The sequence below is a fragment of the Corylus avellana genome, chromosome ca3 (assembly GCF_901000735.1).
Source record: "Corylus avellana chromosome ca3, CavTom2PMs-1.0".
Taxonomy (NCBI): Eukaryota; Viridiplantae; Streptophyta; class Magnoliopsida; order Fagales; family Betulaceae; genus Corylus; species Corylus avellana.
Genome location: NC_081543.1, coordinates 266,198 through 290,834, shown reverse-complemented (window position 1 = coordinate 290,834; position 24,637 = coordinate 266,198). Strand labels below are relative to the sequence as shown.

Genomic DNA, 24,637 nt, shown 5'->3' with positions numbered 1-24,637 from the left:
AATTATTTTGGAGAGATCGAGTGGTTTAATGGAGGCCGGGGAAAGTCAAGCCGAATTAAGGCATACGTTGGGAGTAGGCAAAGAATAGTTCAAAGCGAGATATATAAATAAAAAGGTCACGTGTGAGTATGGAGGCAGTGTCCCAACGAGGAAAACAGGTCAACAGTAGTTATGTTAAATTGCTTTTAACCAATTCCACATCAAATCAAGCTCACAGCTGCACTCACTAAATCCTACACACCACGTGCTTTTCATTTTCTTTCTCTAGCTGCTATTTATTTCATTGGGCCCGTTGGCTCTGGAGCTCCATCTATTCATTCAATAACTACGTACAAAACCAGCTTTTTATTATCATGTTAAAAAATACATGGCTTTTTTTTTAAAAAAGAAAAAAGAAAATGGCAACGGTTTCTTGTACTCAACAAAAAAAGATAAGCTGCTGCTCACTCACTAGGGCCAAAAGCAATTATTATTATTATTATTATTATTATTTTTTCCGAGAAGTAGATAAGCTCGAATAATATACATTGAAATATATAATGCACATGCATGTCATCCTGTGTTTTAAAAACAAGAGTAGAGATCCATGTGTCTGAAATTTGGTGACTAACGACGGTATATATATATATTTGTTTTGGGCGACGATGAAAATAACATGTGTTTGTTTGTGACTTGTGAGAATGGGTTGTTCGATAGGAGGACCGAATAATTGCAGAGAATGAGGGAAGCAGACGACTTAGGAATTGGGTTTTATCAACAAAAATGACAACATTAATTCTACATTTAACTTGTTCCATGGAAAAATATATTCCACCGCCCTGTACGTGTTGTTTAATTCTACATTTAAAACTTGAGTTGGCGTCGGCTCGGCCTCCCCGGCCGTTGACGAGTCCTTTTACACCCATCAGAACAATATATAGCATCTATTTTATCAGCATTTTAAACATGTCTATGTGGGCCATTGAACTTGTCATAGTAGATACTATTACTATGTGATCAAGTTCAAATCTCCATGTCGAGAGGACTGCAATCACTAAGAAAATTGGTTTAAACGCCGAATGCCAGTTGGGGTGAACCGACATGAGATACTTATAATGCCTAAATCTTAAAAATTCTCTCATTCAATTCCTTGCCAGAAAGAGGCGGCTCGGGCAATGATCCTAGCTACCACGTGTTGTCCTTCAATTAAATGTCAACTATCTTTGTAATGGAGGAGAGTGGTGCTTCCATAACTTCTCCGTCAATTGAATGTCAACTACTTTTGTAATGGAGGAGAATGGTGCTTCTATAACTTCTCCGTCATAAGTCACTTAGAAATCTTGCCAACACATTATGGTTAGGGCCATTTTTTAGGTGGGCGGAGAGATTGGGTACTTTATAGCCTATTATGATTTTTCTTGGGGTAGCTATCGTGAAGATTTATTCTACATGAATGTGATATGAATTGCCCGGATTGCAAGAGGGTGATCAATGCCTTCTAGCAGCTCACTGTCCAACAGCCTGACTCTCTCTTTGATGGATGCTCTATTCATTGAAATCATGATACAATTCTTGCACAAAAAATAAAACATTTCTAGATGGGCTTAGCTGATAGATGTTATTGTGATTGGAAGATCTTTGTAGAATTTTTCGAAATATGTTACCAAAATTGACATCGTATTGTGCATACAAATGTTGAAATAGAAATATGAATCACGAAAGAAAAACATGGTTTGCATTCGAAATTCCACTCCTAAATCAGCTTATTTATGGAAGAAAATGGTGCCCAATCCGCTTCTATCAATCATCATCCTACCAGCCATCAAGTGGAAGGCAAGCCAGCCATATATGATATAACTAGCATCTGCGGAAAGAGTAGTATTTCATGCTACTATGATTCATATCCGCTAAACAAAGTAAAACTTGATGGCTGAAGAAGGCCAATGATATATGAATATACAAAGTCTAAAGATTTTACAGCCATTTCATGATTTATCTGGAGGAAAAAAAAAATTCCTAAGATGTGACATGTGATTGCAACATTTGGTTCGTCACAGATGCCATCAGTAGATGGATGGTAACTAATTTGATGCCATGGCAACCCATTTCCCATCTTCCGCTTCTATCATTATGTACATCAGGCTGATATTTTAAGTCACTTGGAACTCTGTCTAACAGTTTCTTCAGCTCTAGTGAGTGCATCTGTTAGCACATCAATTGTCCAATCCTTCAAATCCTCCTGCAGAAAACAAGTAAACAGACATCAAACATAAGCATTATCATGTTCGTGTCACTATGATAAGGCGAAAACATATCTTTTTCTTCATGAAAACTAATTAGATAATATGACTCAGTACGAGCACAAGGACAGTGAAACTTCATTAAAGGCATGGAGAATTATTTTGTATGTATCCTTTCAGGAAATAACCCTCATAAATGGTCTAAATTTGAGTGATCATGCAGAATCCTACGTCTCTCACATGGAAACCACACAACAACAGTTCACGTGGCATGACACCCACATATACCAGGCGGATAAAGCTTCATGAGTAAACATAATTTGTTGCTTCTTAATGCTAGGGGCTTCCTTATATGGTATTGATTCTGTCAACCCAGAAATCGAAAAGCAAGAAGATCCAAAGAAAAAGAAGAAACAATATGCAGTCAAAGCAGTAAAATATCAATGTAAAACGTCTTATGTTGGTAAGTAAGAGACATATAGTCGGGGTTTTCCACTATCCAAAAGTTAGAGGTGTCTATCTCAACCATACTTCTCTTTTTTGTAAGTGTTGGCCTACACCATACTGGTCACAACATCATGATGTGGATGTTAAACAGTTCAGCAGCTGTGTTATAAATATGATAAAATCAAAATGATCACTATAGAGCATTCTAACTTTAAGCTATGGCTTTTATGGGCTAGGAGAGAAAAAACAGGGTACATTTATAAACCCATTTTGGTAATGACGTGAAAAGTTCACAATTCCTTATATAAAGCACAAATTAAAATTACCAAACCAATTTCTTCATCCACTGATAGTGTGTTTCTTATACATAATCATTGCAATCCAAATATCAACATTCATGTAACAATCAAGTCATTGCTCGAAATATAGCATTATTTACGACTTTGTAGGAGATGTATTGACATGTACGTGTTTAGAGACTACATAAAGCACTGCATTGGATGGCACACAACCATAGTCATATAGAATCTCCATAACCAATGGATCATATAAAAACTAAGAAATTTAAACTTTTAATATGACTCATCACTTACTTGAATGATGATATGTAAACAATAACCAAGCAAAAAGGACGTGAATTTAAAAGCCAGACTATGAAGAAGAAGAATTTGTGCACGGACATATTGCCAAAAAGAGTAAGTAGATTAACAAGTAGCAAGCGCCTCACCAAGCGCAATGGTTCTTCGGTTCGAATTTGTGCATTTGGTCGGGCAAGCTTGGATTCAAAGGGAGTCCGGGGCCTCACTTCTCGAATTTCTTCCCATTCCTCACGAGTCAGCATCCTAACTGTACCTTGCCCCGCAGGCGCATTCTGTATTTTCCGCTCAATCATTTCTTGCGACTTTGACTCATCGTACTGCCACCCAGATAAGATTCAATCACACAAACCACTTTCCAATCTAAAACACAACAAAAGATAAACAGTAACATCTACTTGCGTATGTAATCAAATATTAAGATATGCCAACATGAAACCTTGACAACAAAGATACTAATACCTGATGTGGGCACATAATTCAACAAAGATTTAATATAATTAACAACTTTCATAGACTAACTGCCTGTCCAAACGACAGCAAGAAGGGATAAGAGTAACATCTAGTTTGGTACTTAAATCAGACACAAGTTAAGCTAACATGTTGAAGACAAAGATCAAATCTTTTCAATTGGTGCGAAACGAAATGCGAAATGGGGGCTTGGGTTCTTGTGGGAAAGAAGATTACCATAAAGAGGAGCTTAGCGAATAGGGCAACGCCAACGACAGTGAGAATCATGGGCATGGAGGCGGTGTCAAGGTAGGCTTTGGACTCGGGAACTTCCACAAAGAGCTGGTCCTTCTCCGGGCTCTTCCTCGCCTTCCTTGTCCTCTCTAACTCCGCAATCTTCCTCCTCAAGCTTTCGCTTGGGCCGTTGCTGGACAGCGTGTGCGACTGTCTCCGGATCTCCAACAGCCTTCGGCTAAACCCCCTGTACATGGTTGGCTTCGCTCCTCCAACTCTGAAACTAGGCGTAGTGTCACGCCCCCAATTTGGGAGAATTAAAAAAGCTACATACATGATCAAAGTGTAAAATATTTTGATAAGAATCAAAGTGTAAAATATTGAAATAAATATTCCCAGGTCAAAAGAATAAAGCAGGAAATTTAAACTTTTATACAATCACTCACTTGATTTATAAATTGTCTACAGTTATCCAAATGCAATGCATCTTCTATAACAAAATCTCGGGGCACTAAGAAAAGATTAATGCCGCTCTAAGAAGATTGCTGTCATCCACTCCTCAGCCCCCGCTATTCAGTGTCTACTAAAGCTGTGCAAAGTCATGAGTATCAACGTCTATAAATAGAGTTTACAAGTGAAAAAGCGAGTTTCAGAATTCAACAGGTAAACACATCATATAGAGAATGAAATGTAATATATTGAACACAGGCTAAGAAAATTCCATACCATAATTAATAATAGGCTATGACATAAATAATTGCACCAATAATGGTAATTGTGCATGAAATGAATCTAGGTTGCCTAATAACATAAAAATTCGGGTTTTTAATCATATGGAATTTTCTTCTGTTTCTCATGGGCATATCTCCCATTGTGACTCAATTACCCCTTAGGTCATTTTCGCATTTCTTAAACCCTAAGCAGCACAGGTTAGCGTGTCCCGAAGGACCATCATAAGTTCAATCCTGTAGCCACAGGAGAGTTGCGGGATCTTCCCTGATTGATGGATCATGACCAAACAAAAGACCGTCATTGGGGGTGTAGACCTAGGAAAAGACCACCCGGCTGATAGCCCAGCCCTTCATGAAACCGTCCTTCAGAGTGGTGTGTCGTGCTATCCATATGCCTCATCATGGTACCGAGTCTACCGACCAGAAACATATACCTATCATATCATGTGGCCCCATACTGCTCATAGGCATCTCTTATGGCACCGCGGGGTACTTTTATAACATCTTAGAGCACATGTCATTTTTTTCACCTTATCTTTCTTGTGCATTTTCTCATTTCATGGATAAGGGCACTTCATAAGAATTGTTATCATTATCATGGCATATACCAAATATTAAGTATTAAAATAAAACATGGCATTTACAACTACATAGAGAAGGGTCAAGATCTCCCAATTGTGACAAAAGTCATTTATAAATGAATTCTTATCATTCATATTGGGAGTTTATGGTGTTTACTTACATTGGTTGTAGATAGCTAAGTATCTTTCCCGCTCGTTTTAAATCCTACAAGCAACCATATAAACTTGTTCTTAGAAAAGTTCACTAGCTGGGTTCCTTTGGAACTTCGTAAGAAGGCCGGGTTGTCCAAGACTTCACTTCTGTGAAATTTTGGGTATCGTGAACATTATTATCATTATGTGTAGCTATGCTGTCCAGAATTTCATTTCTGGATAGCACTTAGCTCTCCTCTTCTTGAAAGTGAAATTACACCAAGGTCTAGCATAAACAAGACCCAGTGATACTTCATAACATCCATACCCCTAAATGATTAAAGCTGGCTTAGTACAATTAACCACATTAAATTCATTATTTAAACCATCCATAATATCCATCAGCCAACAACTGCAACACCCATCCTGATTTTAACAATCCCACCAGTAAGCATATGATTGTTCAATGTCAATAATTTGACTAAAGTACAACACAAGGAATGCATCCTCTCAATTTTCAACCAACAGAAAATTCTATCAATCTTTTCATTCTAGCACTGCTATGCAGGCCAAATTAAGTTAGATATTGCTACCTCACTCTGATACTAGAGTAAATTCCTGAATCATGTATAGACTCCACTTTCTACAGTGATAGCAAGATTATCCAGTTTTTAACTCTACAATAATTTCAGTAACTTTGATGTTCCATAATCTCTTATCACTGCATGTCTTTTGTTCATGTGAAGAATTTCTTAGCCATGGAAGCATATTTATTTATTTTGATAAGTAACCATGGAAGCATATTTATTAAATTACCTAAACAACCACCGGTTTCTTAAGAACTCATAATAATTATAGACCAAGACAGTAATCCATTTACTGCATGCATGAAATCCTTGAGGGAAATTTTGGAAACATCCATAAACAGCACAAATCTCAAGCTACCCGAACCAGCCCCTTACACAAGCACTCATCTTCACCTATGAATTGGTGCTTACAATTCACAAAAATTAATTCTGATTTAATTTAGCTGAAATGAGATCTTCTAATGCCCACCTGCAAGCCCAATGCGCAATTGACACAAACCAACTCAACATATCAAGTGTAACCCATGTTAGTTTTACTGAAATCACAGAAATGTAACTCAAGAAATCAAACCCCCAAACTCGAAATATTACAACCCAGAGAATCGAGGAGTTAAACTAAGCACCCGTTCATAATTAACCCCACAACTCATAAATTAAAAAGGAATCCCACTCCACCCCCCAATCCCTTAATCAACAGTGTGTCGGCTAAAACACCAATGGGAATGTTAAAGGGAACCACAATTTCAATGGTGTTCCTCTCAAACCAGAATTACAGCTCAACCGTGTTATAGTGTGAATCTTAACTCAAAGTAGAGAAGAGAGAACCCAGATTTATGCTAGGGATGAGAGAGAGAGAGAGAGCTTGGGTGTTTTTCTTCCTGGGTTGAGCGAGAGAGAGAGATTCTTGCTGAAAGCACACAAACAAACAAACGAAAACCCAAAGCATAAACAAGCATCACTCCAAACCCATAATCGGTTACCCACAGAAAAACAAAAAAGAACACCCAAAAATTCTTACCCATTTTCGAAATCAAACAAAAAAACCATGTTCTTAGATAAACAACAATTGATTTTTTCATGGGTCCGTTTTGATTTCGAAAATGGGTAAACAGTAAAACCATGAAAAATTCCACACGCCAAATCAATTGCACAAAACAAACCTCTGAGCTGGTGCCGTGGGTGACGTTCGTTGGGCGTCGACGGATTTCGAGCTGTTTCCGTGGGTGGGCGTCGCCGATGGTGATGCGCGGGTGGCGTTCGGTGCCGAAAGTAGTTGGTGGTGGGCGGAGGCGGAAGGTCGGGTGGAGAGAGAGAGAGAGAGAGAGTGGCGGGTAAGAGTGAGGAGGAGAGGGAAAATGAAAATGAAAGTGCGGAGACAGTTCACTGAAGCCCATTAAGAAGTTGAGAGGCCCTTCAAAATTTTGGGTTATACGGCATTGATATTCTTGGCTTGGGTTGGGCCCAAGGAATACTGTCTTTTCTCCTTCTGCTATGGAAACACAAGCATGCCCTCACATTTTTCTTCTAGCCTTCACAAACAAGAATGGGTTCGTATAAAGATTATACGGTTGTGGGATAAGATTATGTAAGTTAATTATAAATTTTCAATCTTAAAGGTCGTGTGTCGAATATCGAAGTATGCGTATGAGACTATATAGGTTAATCTTAATTCGACTTGTTTAATTAAATAGGTCAGACCCCTTAATCATAACTCACTAATTTTATGTCGATTTGTGTCAAGCTCGAGAATGTCCAAAATTATCCGTCATAATTAATATCCTTTAAATTTTCTATTATCATTCACAAAATAATTTGTAACATCATATTTATTATCTCAAATTCTTTGTTTCCTTAATTTATTATATTTCACTAAATTTATATTATTTCATCAAAAATGATGAGTACAACCTCACTTTTCTTTCTATTTCTATTGGTGACTTAAAAAAAAAAAAATCATTTTTTGCCCAAACGATTGGATTGGTCAAAACTTGATGAAATAACTCTGTAACTTTACTTTAAAAACAATCTACTAATTCCAATCTTAATTTTCTTGAAGCAACAAACAGGAAAAAAAAAAGGTTTATATTGCCATCCTTTACTTTCAAAATCAACTTTTAAGTTTTTCTTTAAAATTAATTAATCGGTTTTCTTTTGTTTACTTTTCCTATTATATGTTTATATCCTATATAATAACAAAATTATGACTTTCATAACAAATGGAAATTTCTTATAGTTCTATTATTTTGCAAAAAAAAAAAATCATATTAATTGATACATGTGATTGGAAGATAATAAAATATTTATGTTTAGTGTGGTGTATCAAGAATAATAATACTCTTAATTTCTATCTTGCTTACCCAACACCACATTTAAAAAAAAAAAAAAAAAAAAAAAACTACCCTTTTTAGTTTTTCATCATCTGCTTAGCTTGACGACAGGTAAACATATGCGAAGCGAAGCACAAAGTCTTATGGTGTTATATACCATATTGTCTGTCTCGGTGTTTCTCCGATCGGAAAAGAAAAAATGGGTTTAATTTCACTCAGAAATCTCCGTACATTTGCACACCGAAATCGAAATGTTATCGCAAAAGCAAAAGCAACAAGACATGTTGTTCATCATCCTAAATCGTTCAACTTTTGTTCCTCTCAGACCTCAAAACAAAGCGAGGAGGGCACTGTCAAAGAAATTTTGGCCGCTCTCAAGCAGAGCAACTGGCAGTACCTCATGGAGTCGTCGGGCATGCCCAAGAAGCTGAACCCAGAAGTGGTTCGGTCCGTTCTTTACCAGAACCGGGTGAGTGACCCCAAACGCCTCCTCCATTTCTTTGATTGGTCCGCTTCTGTAATGGGTGTTCCTCAGAATCTGAATTCTTTTTCGATTCTGGCTATTGCTTTGTGTAATTCGAGTCTCTTCGCGCCTGCCAATGGCGTCATAGAGCGGATGGTGGGAACCCGGAAGCCGCCGTTGGAAATTATCGACTCTATTGTTAGGTGCTATACAGAATGTGGTGGGTCTAATTTAGTGGTTTTCGAGATTTTGGTTAATGCTTATAAGAAAATGGGGTTGTTGAATGAGGCTGCTAGTGTGTTTTTGGAAGCTAAAAATGGTGGCTTTTTTCCTAGTTTGGTGTGTTGTAATTCTTTGTTGAATGACTTGGTCAAGTGTAATAGGATGGAGTTGTTTTGGAAGGTATACGATGGGATGTTAGAGTCTAAGATAAGTCCTGATGTTTATACTTATACTGCTGTGATTAATGCGCATTTTAAGGTTGGGAATGTTGAGGAGGTTAGAAGAGTGCTTTTTGAGATGGAGGAGAAGGGTTGTAGTCCTAATTTGGTTACCTACAATGTGGTGATTGGAGGATTGTGCAAAAGTGGGGCTGTTGATGAAGCTCTTGAGCTGAAGAAGTCCATGGCTGGGAAGGGGTTGGTCCCGGATACATATACTTACTCTATACTTGTTGATGGGTTTTGCAAACAGAAGCGGTCAGAAGAAGCGAAGTTGATATTGGAAGAGACGTTTGCCATGGGTTTACATCCTGACCTATTTACCTATACTGCTCTGGTTGATGGGTTCATGAAACAAGGTCAAGCAGAAGAGGTGTTGAGAATCAAGGATGAGATGGCTGCCCGTGGAATACAGTTAACTTTGGTGACATATAAGGTGCTTGTTAGTGGGTTCTGTAAGGTTGGTGAGATGAAGAAGGCCATAGGTCTCTTGAATGAGATGATTGCCATGGGGATAAAACCTGATACTCATACTTATAACCTTTTAATTGATGGTTATTACAAACAGAAAAATATGGTTAAGGCTTATGAGCTAGTTCTTGAGATGAAGAAGTGGAACTTGGCACCCACAGTGTTCACTTATGGTGTGATAATAAATGGTCTTTGCCGTTCTGGAGATCTGCAAAGGGCTAATAGTGTTTGGGAGCAAATGATTGCTGGGGGTATCCTGCCAAATGCTGTTCTATACTCAACTCTAATTAAAGGTCATGTCCAAGAAAGCAGATTTGACGAGGCAATAAGGATAGTAAAAGGAATGAAGGAGAAGGGGGTTCTGCCTGATGTCTTTTGCTATAATTCTCTTATAATTGGTCTCTGCAAGGTCAAAAAGATGGAAGATGCAAAGACTTTCTTAGTTGAAATGATTGAGAGTGGATTGAAGCCTAATGCATACACCTATGGGGCTTTCATTGATGGATATGGTAAAGTGGGGAATATGCAATTAGCAGATAGGTATTTCAGAGAAATGCTAGGTTGTGGTATTGCGCCAAATAGTGTAGTCTATACTGCCCTGATTGATGGGCACTGTAAAGAGGGTAACATAACCGGAGCCTTCTCAGCGTTTAGATGTATGCTTGGACGAGGTGTCATCCCGGATGTCCAAACTTATAGTGTCCTCATCCATGGTCTCTCTAGGAATGGAAAAGTTCAGGAAGCAATGGAGGTTTTATCTGAACTTATTGACAAGGGTCTGGCGGCTGATGCTTTCACTTACAACTCTCTCATTTCTGGCTTCTGTAAGAAAGGTGATTTAGGGAGAGCTTTTCAACTCCGTGAAGAGATGTGCCAGAAAGGCATTACTCCAAACATTGTCACTTATAATACCTTGATCAACGGACTTTGCAAGTCGGGTGACATGGAGAGAGCTAGGGAACTGTTTGATGGAATCTCAGAAAAGGGTTTGGCTCCTAATGGTGTGACCTATGCTACAATTATAGATGGATACTGCAAATCTGGAAATTTATCTGAGGCATTTCGATTAATGGAAGGGATGCCATCAAAGGGGGTTCCGCCTGATTGTTTCATCTATTGTGCCCTTGTCGATGGGTGCTGCAAAGCAGGAAACTTGGAGAAGGCCCTGTCCTTGTTTCGTGAGATGGGGCAGAAGGGCTTTGCTTCCACGTCTTCTTTCAATGCTTTGATTGATGGCTTCTGCAAGTCCAAAAAATTGGTGGAAGCTATCCAATTGTTTGAAGACATGGTTGATAAGCATGTGACCCCGGATCATGTGACCTACACAATTCTGATTGATTCCCATTGCAAGGCAGGAATAGTGAAGGAAGCTGAGCGGCTCTATCTGGAAATGCAAAAAAAGAATCTCATGCCAAATATTATAACTTACACTTCACTTTTACATGGTTACAACAGCATAGGGAGCTTAAATAAGATGTTTGCGCTTTTTGAGGAGATGGTGGCAAGGGGGATTGAGCCCGATGAAATAACATATGGCATGATGGGTGATGCTTACTGCAAAGAAGGTAACTTGGTGAAAACTTTAAAGTTTGTGGATGATATATTGGTCAAGGGTGTGATCTTGAATAGTGATGTACATGATGCACTGATAGATGCCCTATGCAAAAAGGAAAATTTTTTTGAAGTGTTAAAGTTACTTGATGAACTGGGAGGGCAAGGACTTATTCTAAATCTTTCTACATGTAGAACTCTAATCCGTGGTTTTTGCAAAATGGGAGATATGGACAATGCAGCGAAGGCTTTGGAGAATATGATTAGATTTGGATGGGTTCCTGACTCCTGTTTAAGTGACTTAATCAATGAAGGCCAAGATGATGTAATCTCTGAGAAATCTGTCGAAATCTTGAAGCAAGCAGTATCTGGAGTTCAAGCATAAGCTTAATTACTTAGAAGAGAACTGGAATTTCTGCTCCTGGTGCTTCCTATCTATGGCTTCATGTTATCAAGTGCAGGTTCTAGCCCGAGTAGGGTGCTGAAGTGAATTAACTTGAAATTTGGTATAGCAGGTTAAGGTGACAACAAATCTCGGTATCCAGAATTTGCAGCTTCGTTTTGTGATAATCATTGTGGTCCTTCTGACCAAAGTGGTGGATTAGGTGCTTGGAAAGGTAGCACTGTTTTGCATCCTCTTTTGTTAGATAAAATCCTCACTGTGATAACATTTCTTAAAGCACTAAGGTGGGTTCGTTTACTATATTACTATGTATATCTGCTGTATTTGAAGTCTCTTCTTCCACTGCTCCTGAAAACTTGGATATATTGCTCTAACAGCTGTTTGGTTTGTGACAGGTGGAAAGATGAGAAAGGAGAAGGAAAGAGTTATATAGCTGGATAAATTTGGTGGTGCGTGGTGCCAGCAACAAAGATGAAGAATAAGACAGGCTGTGGTGATTGTGAGGGGAGATGGATTGATTGACTAGTGGTGCTGGCAACATATATAAAACAATGAGGCAGATGAATTTGCTAGCAATACTTGTAAATCAGGAGTTGGCTTTTCTTTCCTTTTAGTAAGAAAAGCTTGTTGAATTTATTCCTATAATCCTATTGATCACTCCTTATTATGTAGTTTCTTCCTTGTAAACTATGGGTGTTATTGAAGTGGCAAACTGTGTTCCATTATATACTGAAATCTGTCGAGGGGCTGATCCTTGCCTGTTGAATCTCTTCATCACAGTTGTGTTCAAAATCGATGAAGAGATATACTTGCGTATATAAGTAAAGTAGATCCTCTCAAGCAAGCAGGTTGATATTTTCCAAAATAATTGTGTTTCTTTTTTAGGTACAATTCTGTTAAAATTACGAGATGATCAATGTATGGGAATTGGATTCTACTTCATATATATTCATGATTCATCTTCTACTACCCAATCAGGCAATCAACGTGGTCGATCATTATTTAATGATATTTTCAGTGGCTCCCAAAGGAAAGAGATATATCCGAACGAACACCAATTTCATTTTACAAAACTCCCATCATTTCCATTACAATCAAATTCCCAAATATAAGAAAGAAAAGAATCTTACATGATTCAACTGAAGCTCCGCTTCCTTCCTATAGCACATATTACAAAAATTGTGCTTATTTACAAAAGCAATCACTCTCTACTAGATTAATTAATATACACGTGTAAAGTGAAAGGGAAAAGACGCATGACCTAGGAAGCCAACTTGACAACTCGACAACTTTGGTCCTTCCCTCTAGAGGGAATCATTTCTCAGTTTTATGTAGAATTTTACTCTTACTAATTATCATTGCAATCTATTTCTCTGTTGTTAAGAGAGCAAGGACATCATCGCTGAAGTTTGATTCTGATACAAGCTTTGGAGGAGTATTACCCTCTCTGTCTACGGCTCGCGGGTCTGCTCCCCTGCAGATGATATTAATATTGTAGACATAAAAAGTTTGATGTCAATAGTGGAAGTTGGAACAGACCAGCAATTGCACCAACTACCAAGTAGAAAACTAAGAATTACCTTGTAAGAAGCATTTTTACAATTGCAGATCTGCCATTTATGATACAATAATGCAGGGGTGTCCGACCTCTCAAATCAGAAGCATTTATGTCTGCACCATACTGTAATAGTAATTCCACCATGCCAATATCACCAGTTTGGCAGGCCAGGTGCAGCAGATAACAGTCCTCTAGTCTCTCCGTGAGCTGATGATCTTCACTTTTACGTTTTGAATTCGTATTACTTGAGGAGGGTTTGTCCGAAGAGTTACCTGCAAAGCAAATCAAATTCATGGTAAAAGCTTTCCTGCTCTTCCAAATGCATTACTTCGGCCAGAGTTATTGACGTACCAAGTAATGCTTGCCCATGAATGGCATTGACATCTGCTTCCGAACTGACTATATGATGGTAAACTGCTTTCTTGTCATTAGCACGGACACATCCCCACACCTGTTCTGCCACTGAAAGGAGGTGCTGATTGTCCTTAATCTTGCGAACAAAAGCCTTCTCTGCATACTGCAATACAGGATACATCAATTATACTTCTCAAATGACAAAACCTATCAGGCTATTACCATACAAAAGTTTTTCTACCCAATAGTGAACATTATTAGAGAGCACACCATAATTAAACATCACAAGTTACAGAATATTAATATGCACATTAACCATGAATATATATGCACACCAGATGATAGTTGTGGGTGTAATCCATCTCTATAATTAAAATTCTAATTCACAGAGGAAGAAAAAAATTAAAGATGAACGAAGAAATAAGTGAAAACAGCATCTTAATGCTGGATTTATCTTGAGTAAACAGTAAAAAGAAAAGAAAAAAACAAGGATGGATTAGAATTTAGAAGTCAAATTAGTGTCGGCGTCAACCATGACCTTTGTAGACAGATATTACTGATAACTCTTTTGGTACTGATAATAGCATAGAAATAACATCCACATTTATTCCTCAATTACACCCTGAATGTGTTAAAACCAAGTTACAAGCACAGTCTCTTAACTTTCCTTGAGCAACACAGAAGCTTGCGGGGAAAAGTTTAAAAACTGAAACAAAGAATAATACAACAAATGAAGTACCTTTTTATCAGGGCACTAGAACCACACTTGACACACAGGGCAGAGACCCCAAAGGCACTGCTTAGCCCTCAGGTGGACTACATGGCCCTGCCTTGGGTCCAAAGGCCTGGTAGAGACTCCAAAAGGACTTAGCACCTGAATAGCCCCTCGTATGCCTGCCTTGGAGCCCAACTGGTCAAGCACAGTCCCTAAAGGGGCCACCTGGTGATTCATCACCTCTAAGAGCATTATCAATGTTGTTTTCTTTGAAGCAAGTTTGCTCTTCAAGAAGTGGAAAAACTCTCTTCAAGGAGAAACATGAAGGGAAAAGAGTACTTCCAAGATTTTTTCTCAAGTTTCTTCTTCTTTTGGCTTATAGCTAGCTTGTTTTTCCTATCTACTTATCCTAGATCTACTCTTGCCACAAGCAAAAGACAGATATATTGGTGTACTGAAGACTTAAACCACATTCCAGCAGTGGGCCCATGACAGGGCCTAAGGCAAGTGTGTAAGCTTGCTAATAACACTCGTATGCAAATGCTATGCAAGGGATAGACAAGAAAATTAGTCATCTCACAAGGTTCGGCATCAGGACAAATCCATGATCAACTTGATGTTCCAAATTCTGTCTCTTTTAAAGATCTCATATGTAATTCCTTTTAGATATAAATGTCCTCTTCGGTGTGAACAATACGGAGGGTCACTTAATCAGGAATCACCTTGCCATTGCTTCGATGAGACTACTATAGAAGTTTAAACCTATAAGCTATTATGATGGAATATAACTATATTTCTCTAACTTAAGCAGCTCTGCAAAAAGTAACTAGCCATGTGCCATTTTTAACAGCATATAGGCTGAACAACTGAATTCGTCAGAAGATTACCTTTGTGTGAATGAATTTCTCTTTTACTGAAATAGGATCATCATGTCTGGGTTTTCTCAGAAGAAACAGGTCCTTTCTATCAGACTTGGAAATGCTACATGAAAAGAACTAGCAACATATTAACATACAAACAAATTCGTTTTGGTTGAATCAAGTCACGCATTACTTACCCTTTACGCATTTCATCAGCCTGAAAAGTACTTTTTGAATGCAATAATTCCTCCCAAATTGAGTTTACATACATATTGCCCAGTGACATGAACAAATTTAAGACAGAAGGGTCCCAGACTTTTACATCAAGTGTCAATGATCTTACCTGCAAAAAATAATAATCCGCAAGAGCTTCAAATGATCGGATGGAAGAAAGCATGACATCATTAATGCAGATATGTATAAGACACAATTGAGATGAAGCCTGACAAAAAAAAAAAGCTAAGATCAACTCCTTCAAAATTACTTGCCCTGAATTATTTAGTTACACTAAGATTTGGTCAGGAATGATACTCTCAAGCTTGAAATATGCATGGCCTACCATATTTATAAGTTTTTTTTTTATTAGTTCATTTGTTCATACGAAGATGCTGGAGCCAGAGCCACAAATTACCTAGATAGGAAAAAATATCCAATTTAGAAGCCCAGGACAAGGCCTCTGGGTCCAACAAAAATTACGGAAACATTTCAGTCAGTGAAAGTGAGCCCATGGTAGTCCTTCAGGTCTTTAATTGTTATGCTACTGCAGCAGTAAAAAAATTAGTGTACTTTTGTCCTTTTGGTTTCATATAGCTATATCAAAACAACAGTTATGATATATTTTATCATAGGCCTGAGATTTAATATCGTTCAAGTTTTTGGTGAAATTCTCTCATTGAAGGGTATGGGAGATTATTTGAGATTCACAGATTATAAGTTTAGTTTGGATTGGATGCTCTCTTTCATTTTTATTCTAATTTGCCTCTTTCAATCTATTGTCCTTTCTTTTTTGTTTTTCAAACCTATATTTATTCACTGTGAACTAAACCAGACATAGAACTTCAATATAAAGCCACAAAAGCCCCAATGTTTTTCCCAACCCTAATCAGTCCTGCCATTTTCCACTGCAGGATGCAGGATCCTCCTGTGTGTTTAATAAAATAAATTTTAGAATTAGATTTTGACCCACACATAAAGGTTCATACTACCTAACCTCAAGCTTCAATTTAGAACCACTGCATTGAGCATGACCAATAATCTTGCAACATTAAATGAGGTAACGTTCTCAATGCAAGCCTGGACAACTTACCTTTGATATGTGTACACCAAGATTACGATGAACACCAGAACATTCAATGCATATGAGAATACCAAGGTTTAAGGATGCCCAATCTGGTTCAGGCGCACCACAATCGGCACATTTGTCATTCCCGCGCACCCTTCTGAGCACATCAATTGGCTTCCCATTTCTCATAATGTTCTTATGATTTTGAAAACTTCTGGATTCACGTAAATGATTATTACAGGGGAATTTCTTAGATGTATTCCCCACAGTAGCTGTCCGATCTAAATCAGAACTTTCTAATGAATCACTCTCACTGGCGGAGCAATGATCATCCATTCCCAAAGGCCAAGTAGACAAACCCTAACATATAATTGGTTTATAATCATTATAATGACTATAGAAACGCAAATGTTTGCAAAATCATAATATTTACCTTCTCAGGCACCTGGGAACTCAATAAGGAAGCAATTACTCCATTTATTTTTTCAATCCAGTCCTTTTGATCCAGTGCATTCTCTGCCTGCATTGCCAAGCAAATAAATGGTAAAAAAAAAAAAAAAGAAGAAGAAGAAAAGAAAAGAAAGAAACTCACTGCCCAATGAGTTAAGCAAGACTTAAGGTAAGATTATATTAGTACCATCGGATTAAAAAATGAAAACACTAATAATATGTTAAAAATGAATTTTAGGAAAAGTACCTGCAGAGTGTAGTTCTTTGATGGTGAAATAATCCTGAAGCAGAACCTTAAATCTGACTGCTCTGCATCTACCTTAATTGTTGATGTCAGCAGGTTCACAGTGTGACGTGCAACAGACTTTTCATCTTGCATACCACCATGGTAGTGACCAGAAAGCCACCGACTTAGAAGCCCAGAACCACCTTCAGATGAACTATTCCTATGTGCAGAAGTTGGACTCCCAGACTGAAACATTTAATAAGCTGTAAGGAAGATGAGAAGAGAAGCATATCAAGTTCAAACCATGATAAGTTATCTTCCGGGCAGTGGCTTACAGATGACGAGTTCCATGGTTTGCGATAGTAATACAGCATCCCTCGACTATCAAGAACAAAAAACCTTCTTTTCCAGTCACCCCTCAAGTTGGAGGATCGTTTTGAAAGATATCCTTGTCGAATCGTCTGAACCTGAAAATTTGTACTCTTTAGCTACAGAGATGCAGAACACAGAGTACAAAAGCATGTAGAAGAGAAGTAATAAACATCATGTCAGAAAATACCTTTCCTTGTGCAGCAGACTGCATCACACTGTCAATCACTTTATGTGATGTCCTAGTGAAAGGTTGCATACCATCTCCATTAGAAGCACCATGATAGACATTCAAGGACTGCCTAGATTGTCGATCAATCTGCCTTTTGTAGTCCCGCATCCTTTCACTGAGAGATTCCTGCTCATAGTTAGAGCTTTCTCTTGACTGTTGTGCATAAGCCAAAACCTGTGACACAACAGAACTGAACTTTGACATTTTTCCATTAAAAAAAACCAATAAAATTTAACAGAAACAAAACATAGAAACCCTGGAACAGAACTTTGTTGCTGCTAGTCAACCATGAAAACAAATCCCGGCCACTAATAAGAGACTACCATCATTTATTCCTAATGCATGTGGCTGATATTGTGACTGAGAGGTTGGAGATAAAGGGTAAAGGGAGAGTTTAATATTATCTTGTGAAGCTGGAGAAGGTGTTCTCCTGTCAATGTCGAGATTTGTCCTATACCAATCATTACCTCATAAAAAGTGGCATCTGAGAACTCTTTCAAATTGAAGAAATCATGGCAGTGTATTTTCAAGACCACGTGGAGGACCTCTTGTTGGCAATGCTACCACTTATTACTATGGTGGCTCGCTATCAACTATAAGGCTTGAGTGCACCCCATAGATCTTTCACATTATAAAGCTTCACGAACTATTGAATCATCTACTTCTATTAGTTTTTTAAGCATCTTGCTGTTATCCGTTATAAAGCAAAGGAGAAAGATGGCAGGACCTGGAGATTAAATCTAGCCATAAGAAGAATGCTTGGCTGATTTTTTTCTTTTTTTTTTGACAAGTTCACTTAATGATTTTTCCTTAAGATTGCACAAACAAGGTTTTTTGGTCTTAAAGGCAAGATTTTCAAAGCTCAAAACCTTTGGCTGTTTGTCAGGAATTGTAGAAAGAGAAGAATGCAGGAGACACCTAAGACTCTAATATTTAGAGGAAGAAATTCCATCTCCTTAATGGGTTTCTGTATTGGAATTTTCTTTTAGGCATTTGGTCCTAAAGAAAGATGCTTCAACAGCCTTCCGCATACCAAGTTGCCACCACCTCAGATAAGTTATGTACCAAAAGCATAGTGTCACGTCAAGAGTCTGTCCAGCAAAATAGATGAAGAGATCTAATTCTAAAAAAAAAATTAATATCCATTTTTTGATTTAAGCTTCATGGGAGTGCATTTGTGTGATTTGTGAGGAAGATGAGCTGTACAAATGATTCTAAGCTAGAATTGTCAACCACAGGAGGGGTGAGATGTCTGTTGTAGTAGCTACTTGATTCTTTTCTTGAAAATTTTAACTTATGAACAAAGCTGGGTATATTATTCCAGATAATCCACATTTACTCTCAATTTATAGAGAAAATATTATTGATAAAAGAACCTGATTAATAAAAGGCTCCATCTGCTGCAATAGCTCGAATCCCTGCAAGGAAAAAAAAGAAAAAAGAAAAAAAGAAGCAGCATAAATTATTATTTTTTTCACTCAGACAGGATAAATCAGTTGGTATCATATAATCGTCTTACAGACCTGTTTGAAGTATCGAAGGTGAGCATCCATCACACCACTAATAGACTCCAAAAACTCAAACCTCTTTTTGGCCTCAACATTGGAAAGGACACTGACCTGGGCATGGAGTATGCTATATTAGTAAGCCTAACTGCTGTATTGCAACTATGTTCAAATCAAAATAACCTTGCGAAAAATAAGTTACCAGATTGAAGCGGGCTTGCTCAAATGAAGATCTTGCAACACGCGATTCCTGGAATGTCTCTCTACCAAATTAGATTTGAAGATAATGGTTACCCATAGCAAATTATCTGATCAATATATGCACCAGAAGGAACAGTTATATAAGTCAGAGATAGAATAATGTTGGATATACCTCCTCTATGCCTGCAGCAATATCCATCCTAGTGCTCTTCCTCAATGACAGAAACTTCTCGCGTGCCTGTGGCACAGATGAGAATTGGCATTATATCTACAATTAAGTGATACAAGTTTGAATTCAACAGCATCAGCTTCATATAATTCTCCGTACATGTCAGCCCTCAAATTTATTTAGAACACCTTCTGCAACTCTCAATTGAACCTCATTCAGATGTTGAGAAATTTTTTTTATCCATTTAGCAAGACGGGAATTAACTTAGGGATCAAGTCATTCTACTTCCTGTGAGGAAAGTAACCTGTAAAAGAGTTGAGCATTTAATATATATCAAACAAGAGTTGGGTCCTTTTCTAGCAATTCCTTCTCCATTTTTAATACTGGTTTGTAAATAGTGGTTTTTGTTCCCTCGTAAACTGAGTCTCAAAAATCAATTGTATGTAAATATCTCCATATCTCCACTGAGTGACATATTCAATATTCAGGGGTCTTTATAGTGGCTTGAGATGTCAAAATGTATACCAAGCTATTCAAGACATCAATTCACATTTTTAGTTTTTCTATAACAAGTTCAACTAAAAAATGAACAAAGAATACAGTGATTCCTAAAAAATGACCACTTTAGATAATCACAGTTACGAAACCACTTTGCATAAAAAAGATGAAAATTTGAAGAGAAGCAACTCTATTATGAAGGGTAAAAAGGCACCAGACATCACATCTTTAATGAAAGTAAAGATAAATTGAAGGACAAGAATTATTGAGTTTAAGAAGAAATAGTCAAGAATATACTTCTAATATTGTGAAACTTTTCTAATATTATTGTGAACTTTTCAGAAATGAAACCCACCTGATCATATGTAAGGGAAGCCTTGTCAAAACGCTTTCGGGCTTCCTGCATGAATATAAGATTAGTTATTGCAAAATGAAAAATTGAATTTGCTCAGACATGTAATGCAGATAAGAGAAGGCTACTTCAATGGGTGGACAATGAAAACAAGCTGTTGAACCAACACCGGGTAATCTGAAAACCAAGGAATGAATATACACACATGCACATAGAAGCACACACAAACAAATAAAATTTTCCAAGTGTTGTCTCGTGGAAAAAATTTAGCCACATTGCATAAATGCACAATTTTTGTTGCCTCTCACACTTCAATATCACAGGTTACCCACTGTCCTGATGAAAGTCAAGTTTGAGAATGCCACACTCAAGTATAAGACCATCCCAGAGTTTGTTGGTTATTGTGTGTAAGCTAGTCATTAAGAGAGTGACATATTAGTAGGCAAAACATGACTACTTAGTCTAAAAAACATGATGAGATGTCATGGAAAACTATCAAATGACCAAGAAATCAAGAAGAAAAAAGATGGGGAAATTTTTTAGTCAATTGGCAGTGTCCACTGACTTGAAACACAAGACACAACTACCAAGGATGCCATTCAGGCATCAGCTTTGGCTCTCGTCTCCTATGGTCTATCAAATGGATGCAACAGATACATTTTTTTCTTCTTTTAAATCTATAAATCTTCCAAGTATGCTATTACAGCAAACCAGTGGAAGCATGGCATCTCAATGGGAAGGGTGGGATTAGAGAATCAGTTCTTCAAGAAAGGGGCGAGGGGGGAGGGGGGGACTTGTGTAAGCAATATGTTAAGTTGATCAAATATGTCATTATTCTATACAGCATGTATTGTAAACAAATTATACCTTGACATCATGGAGGTCATCATTGACAAAGTTTACTAACCGATCATTTAGCATGTGCTCTACCTGTCAAAGCCAATTAAAGATGGTCATTGAAGCACTATCATATTCCCTATATCCTATAGAAAAATAAAAAATAAAAATAGCAAGCAGTACATGTCTAAGATCACCACATCCACATGACCACATGGCTATGATCCTATAAGCTTTTGTAGTCAGAAAATATACAGAGAAATCATCTGTAAATAACAATTGAATATTGCCTCTATTTCTGATATACTGAGACATTGTGATGGAGCAACCATTGCTTGGTTATGGAAGAAACATCCTCTTTGGAAGCCTAAGACCAAGCAAAACCAAGCAAGGCACCTTTTTGGTCCAAGAGCACGTGTCCATGTTTAGTTAATTAGGTCAATAATATTTTAATTCCTTTTATCTTTGGGGTTTTTAGAAACAAGGGTATTTTCATGATTCTATAATTGCTAATTATGGGCCTTGGGTTTATTATTAATAATCTTATATTGTTTACACATTATTATGTGTGGGCCTGATCCAATCCCTTCAAGTTTTTACTTCAAGAAACAGTCATCTTCACCATTTAACCCTATCTTTACAAACTCTTATTCATACGAACCCTACTATAATCCACATTCTTTATGCAAACTCAAAAGATATTGTTCTATAAACCATTGCCCTAAAATCCCAACTTTCAGCCCTACAGCCCACCATAAAACACACAAATATATTTCTCTAAATCTGTCCTATGTTACTTAGTAAATGCATCTCTGCATTGGCAATATGTGCTTCTCAAAAAGCATATCAAGGAACCGTAAATAAGTAAGATGGTGGAAGGTAACTGGAACAGACATAAAAGTGCTGCTTGTCAAATTACTTTTGCTCCACTTGCCTACCATTACAAGAAATACCCATACTGTAAACAATTTAAGACGGATAATTTTTAACAAATTTATGAGATAGGGAGGATGGTATAAACAATAAATGGCATCAAGATCCTTCCATAATAATGTCCAAGTGGTAATTTTGGGCATACACCTAAATAGCATGTGTAAAAAAGCAACGCAAGATGACAGTACGGAAATGGGGTTAGGAGTGCGATAATAACACACTAACAATCGTAATTACAAGCCAACGAGTTACTACCTGTGACCGAAGAACTTCCTTGTATGTCCCAATTTCTCTAAAAGCAATTGTGAATTTTGTCATAACAGGGCCTAAGAAAACCAATGTGAATTTATCAGAATCAACAGCAAACAAACATAATGAGCTAAGTACCACGCTTCTTGGCGAATTTTAAAAGTAGTTTTACCAGTCGAAAAACCAGCAGTATCTACAAAAAAATAGAAATAAGGTACATAACAACCAGCCATAGAAGAATCCAGTCAAACTTGGCCTCACTTGTCGAGGGCTAGTGTAAGCTCATTCACTAGCCTAAAAGTATGAAGCACAAACACAAGTCTTAGCTCAATCTATGAAATATCCAATCTCAAGCACTGCAATGCAATGCATGGCTTACATAGGCTGAAATCAATCTTTAATGTTGATTAACTGCTAATATATATCTTCAGGAACTATTGCCTTAAGTTGGCACACCACAAAAAGACTTTAGTTGAATAGCCATGTCCGAGGTGAGAAAATAAATCAAAGGACATACCTCCCAAAGCAACAAAAAGAGGATCGTAATGCCCTCCTCCAAAATTTTCTAGCGAACTTGCAAAAGCAATGTCCATATCATATCCCTCTCCAAGCCCTTCTCTGAAAATTAAATAGTGTTAAGCATATAGATCTTTCAAAACATGAGGCCTATGGAAAAACTCTGATTTTGTTTAGTAGAGCAGTAAGGGACGAAAGTTAAATTTTGAAACCCACGTATACTTTCGACACCCTTTGTAAAACTTTAAACATCTTGTCCTCAATAAATCTGCACTTTCTTCCAAGCATTGTGTCTGCATCACCAAACAATAATCTGTTAGTTCAGAGCTTTTAGCACAAACGGAGAACACAGACGCACATGATACATGCAATGCATAACAATATCAAAAGAAAAAAGGAAAGTTAGAGAAACTTAAAAACACAGAGTCGCCCGGCTCCATACTTTTTAAGCAATAAGTGCGCCTCTATTTCACTGCTTAGCATTAGTTGGTCGCATGCAACCTTCTATATGGAACATAACATCCCACTACTACACATTTTCTTACATAGGGAAGCAATTTTTGCATGAGGAATACATTGTGTAAAAGCATGACAATGAAGCATAAGGCTTTGGATAAAGCAATTCTTGCCTAAAAGCTACATTGTGTGTGGTAAGCTACAACAAACAAGTTAACCCCATTAAACCATCCTTCTTCCTTCATTACATTATCCCAATAACCACTTATTTAACCAAAAAAAGGCTATTGCAGCATCTAAAACCGCACCATACGAGCGTTGAATCAACTCGCATACTTTTTTCGCATCTGGGTATTTGTTATTTAGACAAGTATCGCAAAGAGAGCCAAATTCTAAGAGAAAGAAAAAGAAAAATCACCTAAAAATTAGTGAAAAGTAAGATTCAAGGGAAATATATATATATATAGAGAGAGAGAGAGAGAGAGAGAGAGAGAGAGAGAGAGAACCTGTTGGCGGAACATAGGCGAATCGTCGAGTTTGGAGAAATGCATGTTGGAGGAAATGAGAAATCTGTGTTTGCAGAGAAATGGCAATCTATAATCCGGTGAGTTCAGGAAGAGAAGAAGGCATTTAGTAATTAAATTGGTAATGGAGTGGATTGGTTTGTGGGGGGATTTAAAATGTAAAGAAAGAAAGGGAGGTGGGAGGTGAGCGCATTTGGAGGGCGTTTTTGGTGTTCATATTTCAACTACACCGATTTTTAATGGCTGTCACTCCAAATTATTCTCACCCGCCTTTTTTTTTCTTTTCTTCTCTCTCTCTCTCTCTCTTCTCCCTTTTTCAACTGTCACGCTCTTTCTCTCTCTCTTTTTCTTTTCTTTTTTTAAAGGCAATATCATAATATTAACATTAATAATAAAAAATTAATAAAAGGAAGAATAATTTTTTTTTTCCGAGAAGTACATGATTTATTAATTAGCATGTGAAAATCACATTTTTTTAATATAATTATTTACAAAAACATGTGAAAATTCGATCTAGAGATGTACAACAGTTTTGTAACCCGTATTAAAGAAAATTTTTGTTTTAAAAAGAAAGGGATAGGAACCCAACAAGAACCCTAGTACATTTAAAACATTGTGAAAAATAAAAACTAAATGATATGGTCTCGTTGTTCTTTACCAAAATGTCAAAGAATAACGACAGTTTGTGAAGCGGTCCAATGATTAGATTGTTGTATATG

At 37.4% G+C, this 24,637-nt stretch overlaps 3 protein-coding genes across 9 annotated transcripts; 1 reads left to right on the top strand and 2 right to left on the bottom strand.

Moving 5' to 3' along the window:
- Positions 1-1,694: 1,694 nt before the first annotated feature.
- On the bottom strand, positions 1,695-7,341 carry LOC132175831 (uncharacterized). Of its 5 annotated transcripts, none has more exons than XM_059587897.1 (5): positions 7,138-7,341; positions 4,393-4,535; positions 3,950-4,223; positions 3,394-3,582; positions 1,695-2,218 (listed from the first exon to the last, which is right to left on the bottom strand). In XM_059587897.1, the coding sequence occupies exons 3-5, from the start codon at positions 4,199-4,201 to the stop codon at positions 2,135-2,137; spliced, it is 525 nt and encodes a 174-aa protein (XP_059443880.1). In that variant the 5' UTR covers positions 4,202-4,223; positions 4,393-4,535; positions 7,138-7,341; the 3' UTR covers positions 1,695-2,134. The 5 variants fall into 5 exon arrangements, with proteins under 5 accessions (XP_059443880.1, XP_059443879.1, XP_059443876.1 ...); XM_059587896.1 differs by having other exon boundaries at positions 3,950-4,272; positions 4,393-4,561; positions 7,138-7,340; XM_059587893.1 differs by having other exon boundaries at positions 3,950-4,272; positions 7,138-7,340.
- A 1,438-nt stretch (positions 7,342-8,779) lies between these two features.
- LOC132176264 (pentatricopeptide repeat-containing protein At5g61990, mitochondrial) lies at positions 8,780-12,357 on the top strand. 3 transcript variants are annotated; one of them, XM_059588420.1, is made up of 2 exons: positions 8,780-11,846; positions 12,028-12,357. In XM_059588420.1, exon 1 carries the CDS (start codon positions 8,825-8,827, stop codon positions 11,612-11,614), a length of 2,790 nt encoding a protein of 929 aa, XP_059444403.1. In that variant the 5' UTR covers positions 8,780-8,824; the 3' UTR covers positions 11,615-11,846; positions 12,028-12,357. The 3 variants fall into 3 exon arrangements, with proteins under 3 accessions (XP_059444403.1, XP_059444402.1, XP_059444405.1); XM_059588419.1 differs by having other exon boundaries at positions 8,780-11,916; XM_059588422.1 differs by lacking the exon at positions 12,028-12,357 and having other exon boundaries at positions 8,780-11,243; positions 11,425-11,513.
- A 317-nt stretch (positions 12,358-12,674) lies between these two features.
- Positions 12,675-24,156, bottom strand: LOC132176723 (ADP-ribosylation factor GTPase-activating protein AGD1). Its single transcript, XM_059589007.1, has 20 exons — positions 23,901-24,156; positions 23,155-23,231; positions 22,940-23,040; positions 22,429-22,499; positions 21,271-21,333; positions 20,407-20,451; positions 19,557-19,622; positions 19,386-19,433; positions 19,202-19,297; positions 19,055-19,096; positions 17,637-17,852; positions 17,413-17,544; positions 17,099-17,323; positions 16,835-16,921; positions 16,426-16,761; positions 15,317-15,462; positions 15,147-15,240; positions 13,542-13,707; positions 13,213-13,462; positions 12,675-13,106 (listed from the first exon to the last, which is right to left on the bottom strand). Exons 1-20 carry the CDS (start codon positions 23,943-23,945, stop codon positions 12,998-13,000), a joined length of 2,415 nt encoding a protein of 804 aa, XP_059444990.1. The 5' UTR covers positions 23,946-24,156; the 3' UTR covers positions 12,675-12,997.
- Between the last annotated feature and the right edge of the window lie 481 nt (positions 24,157-24,637).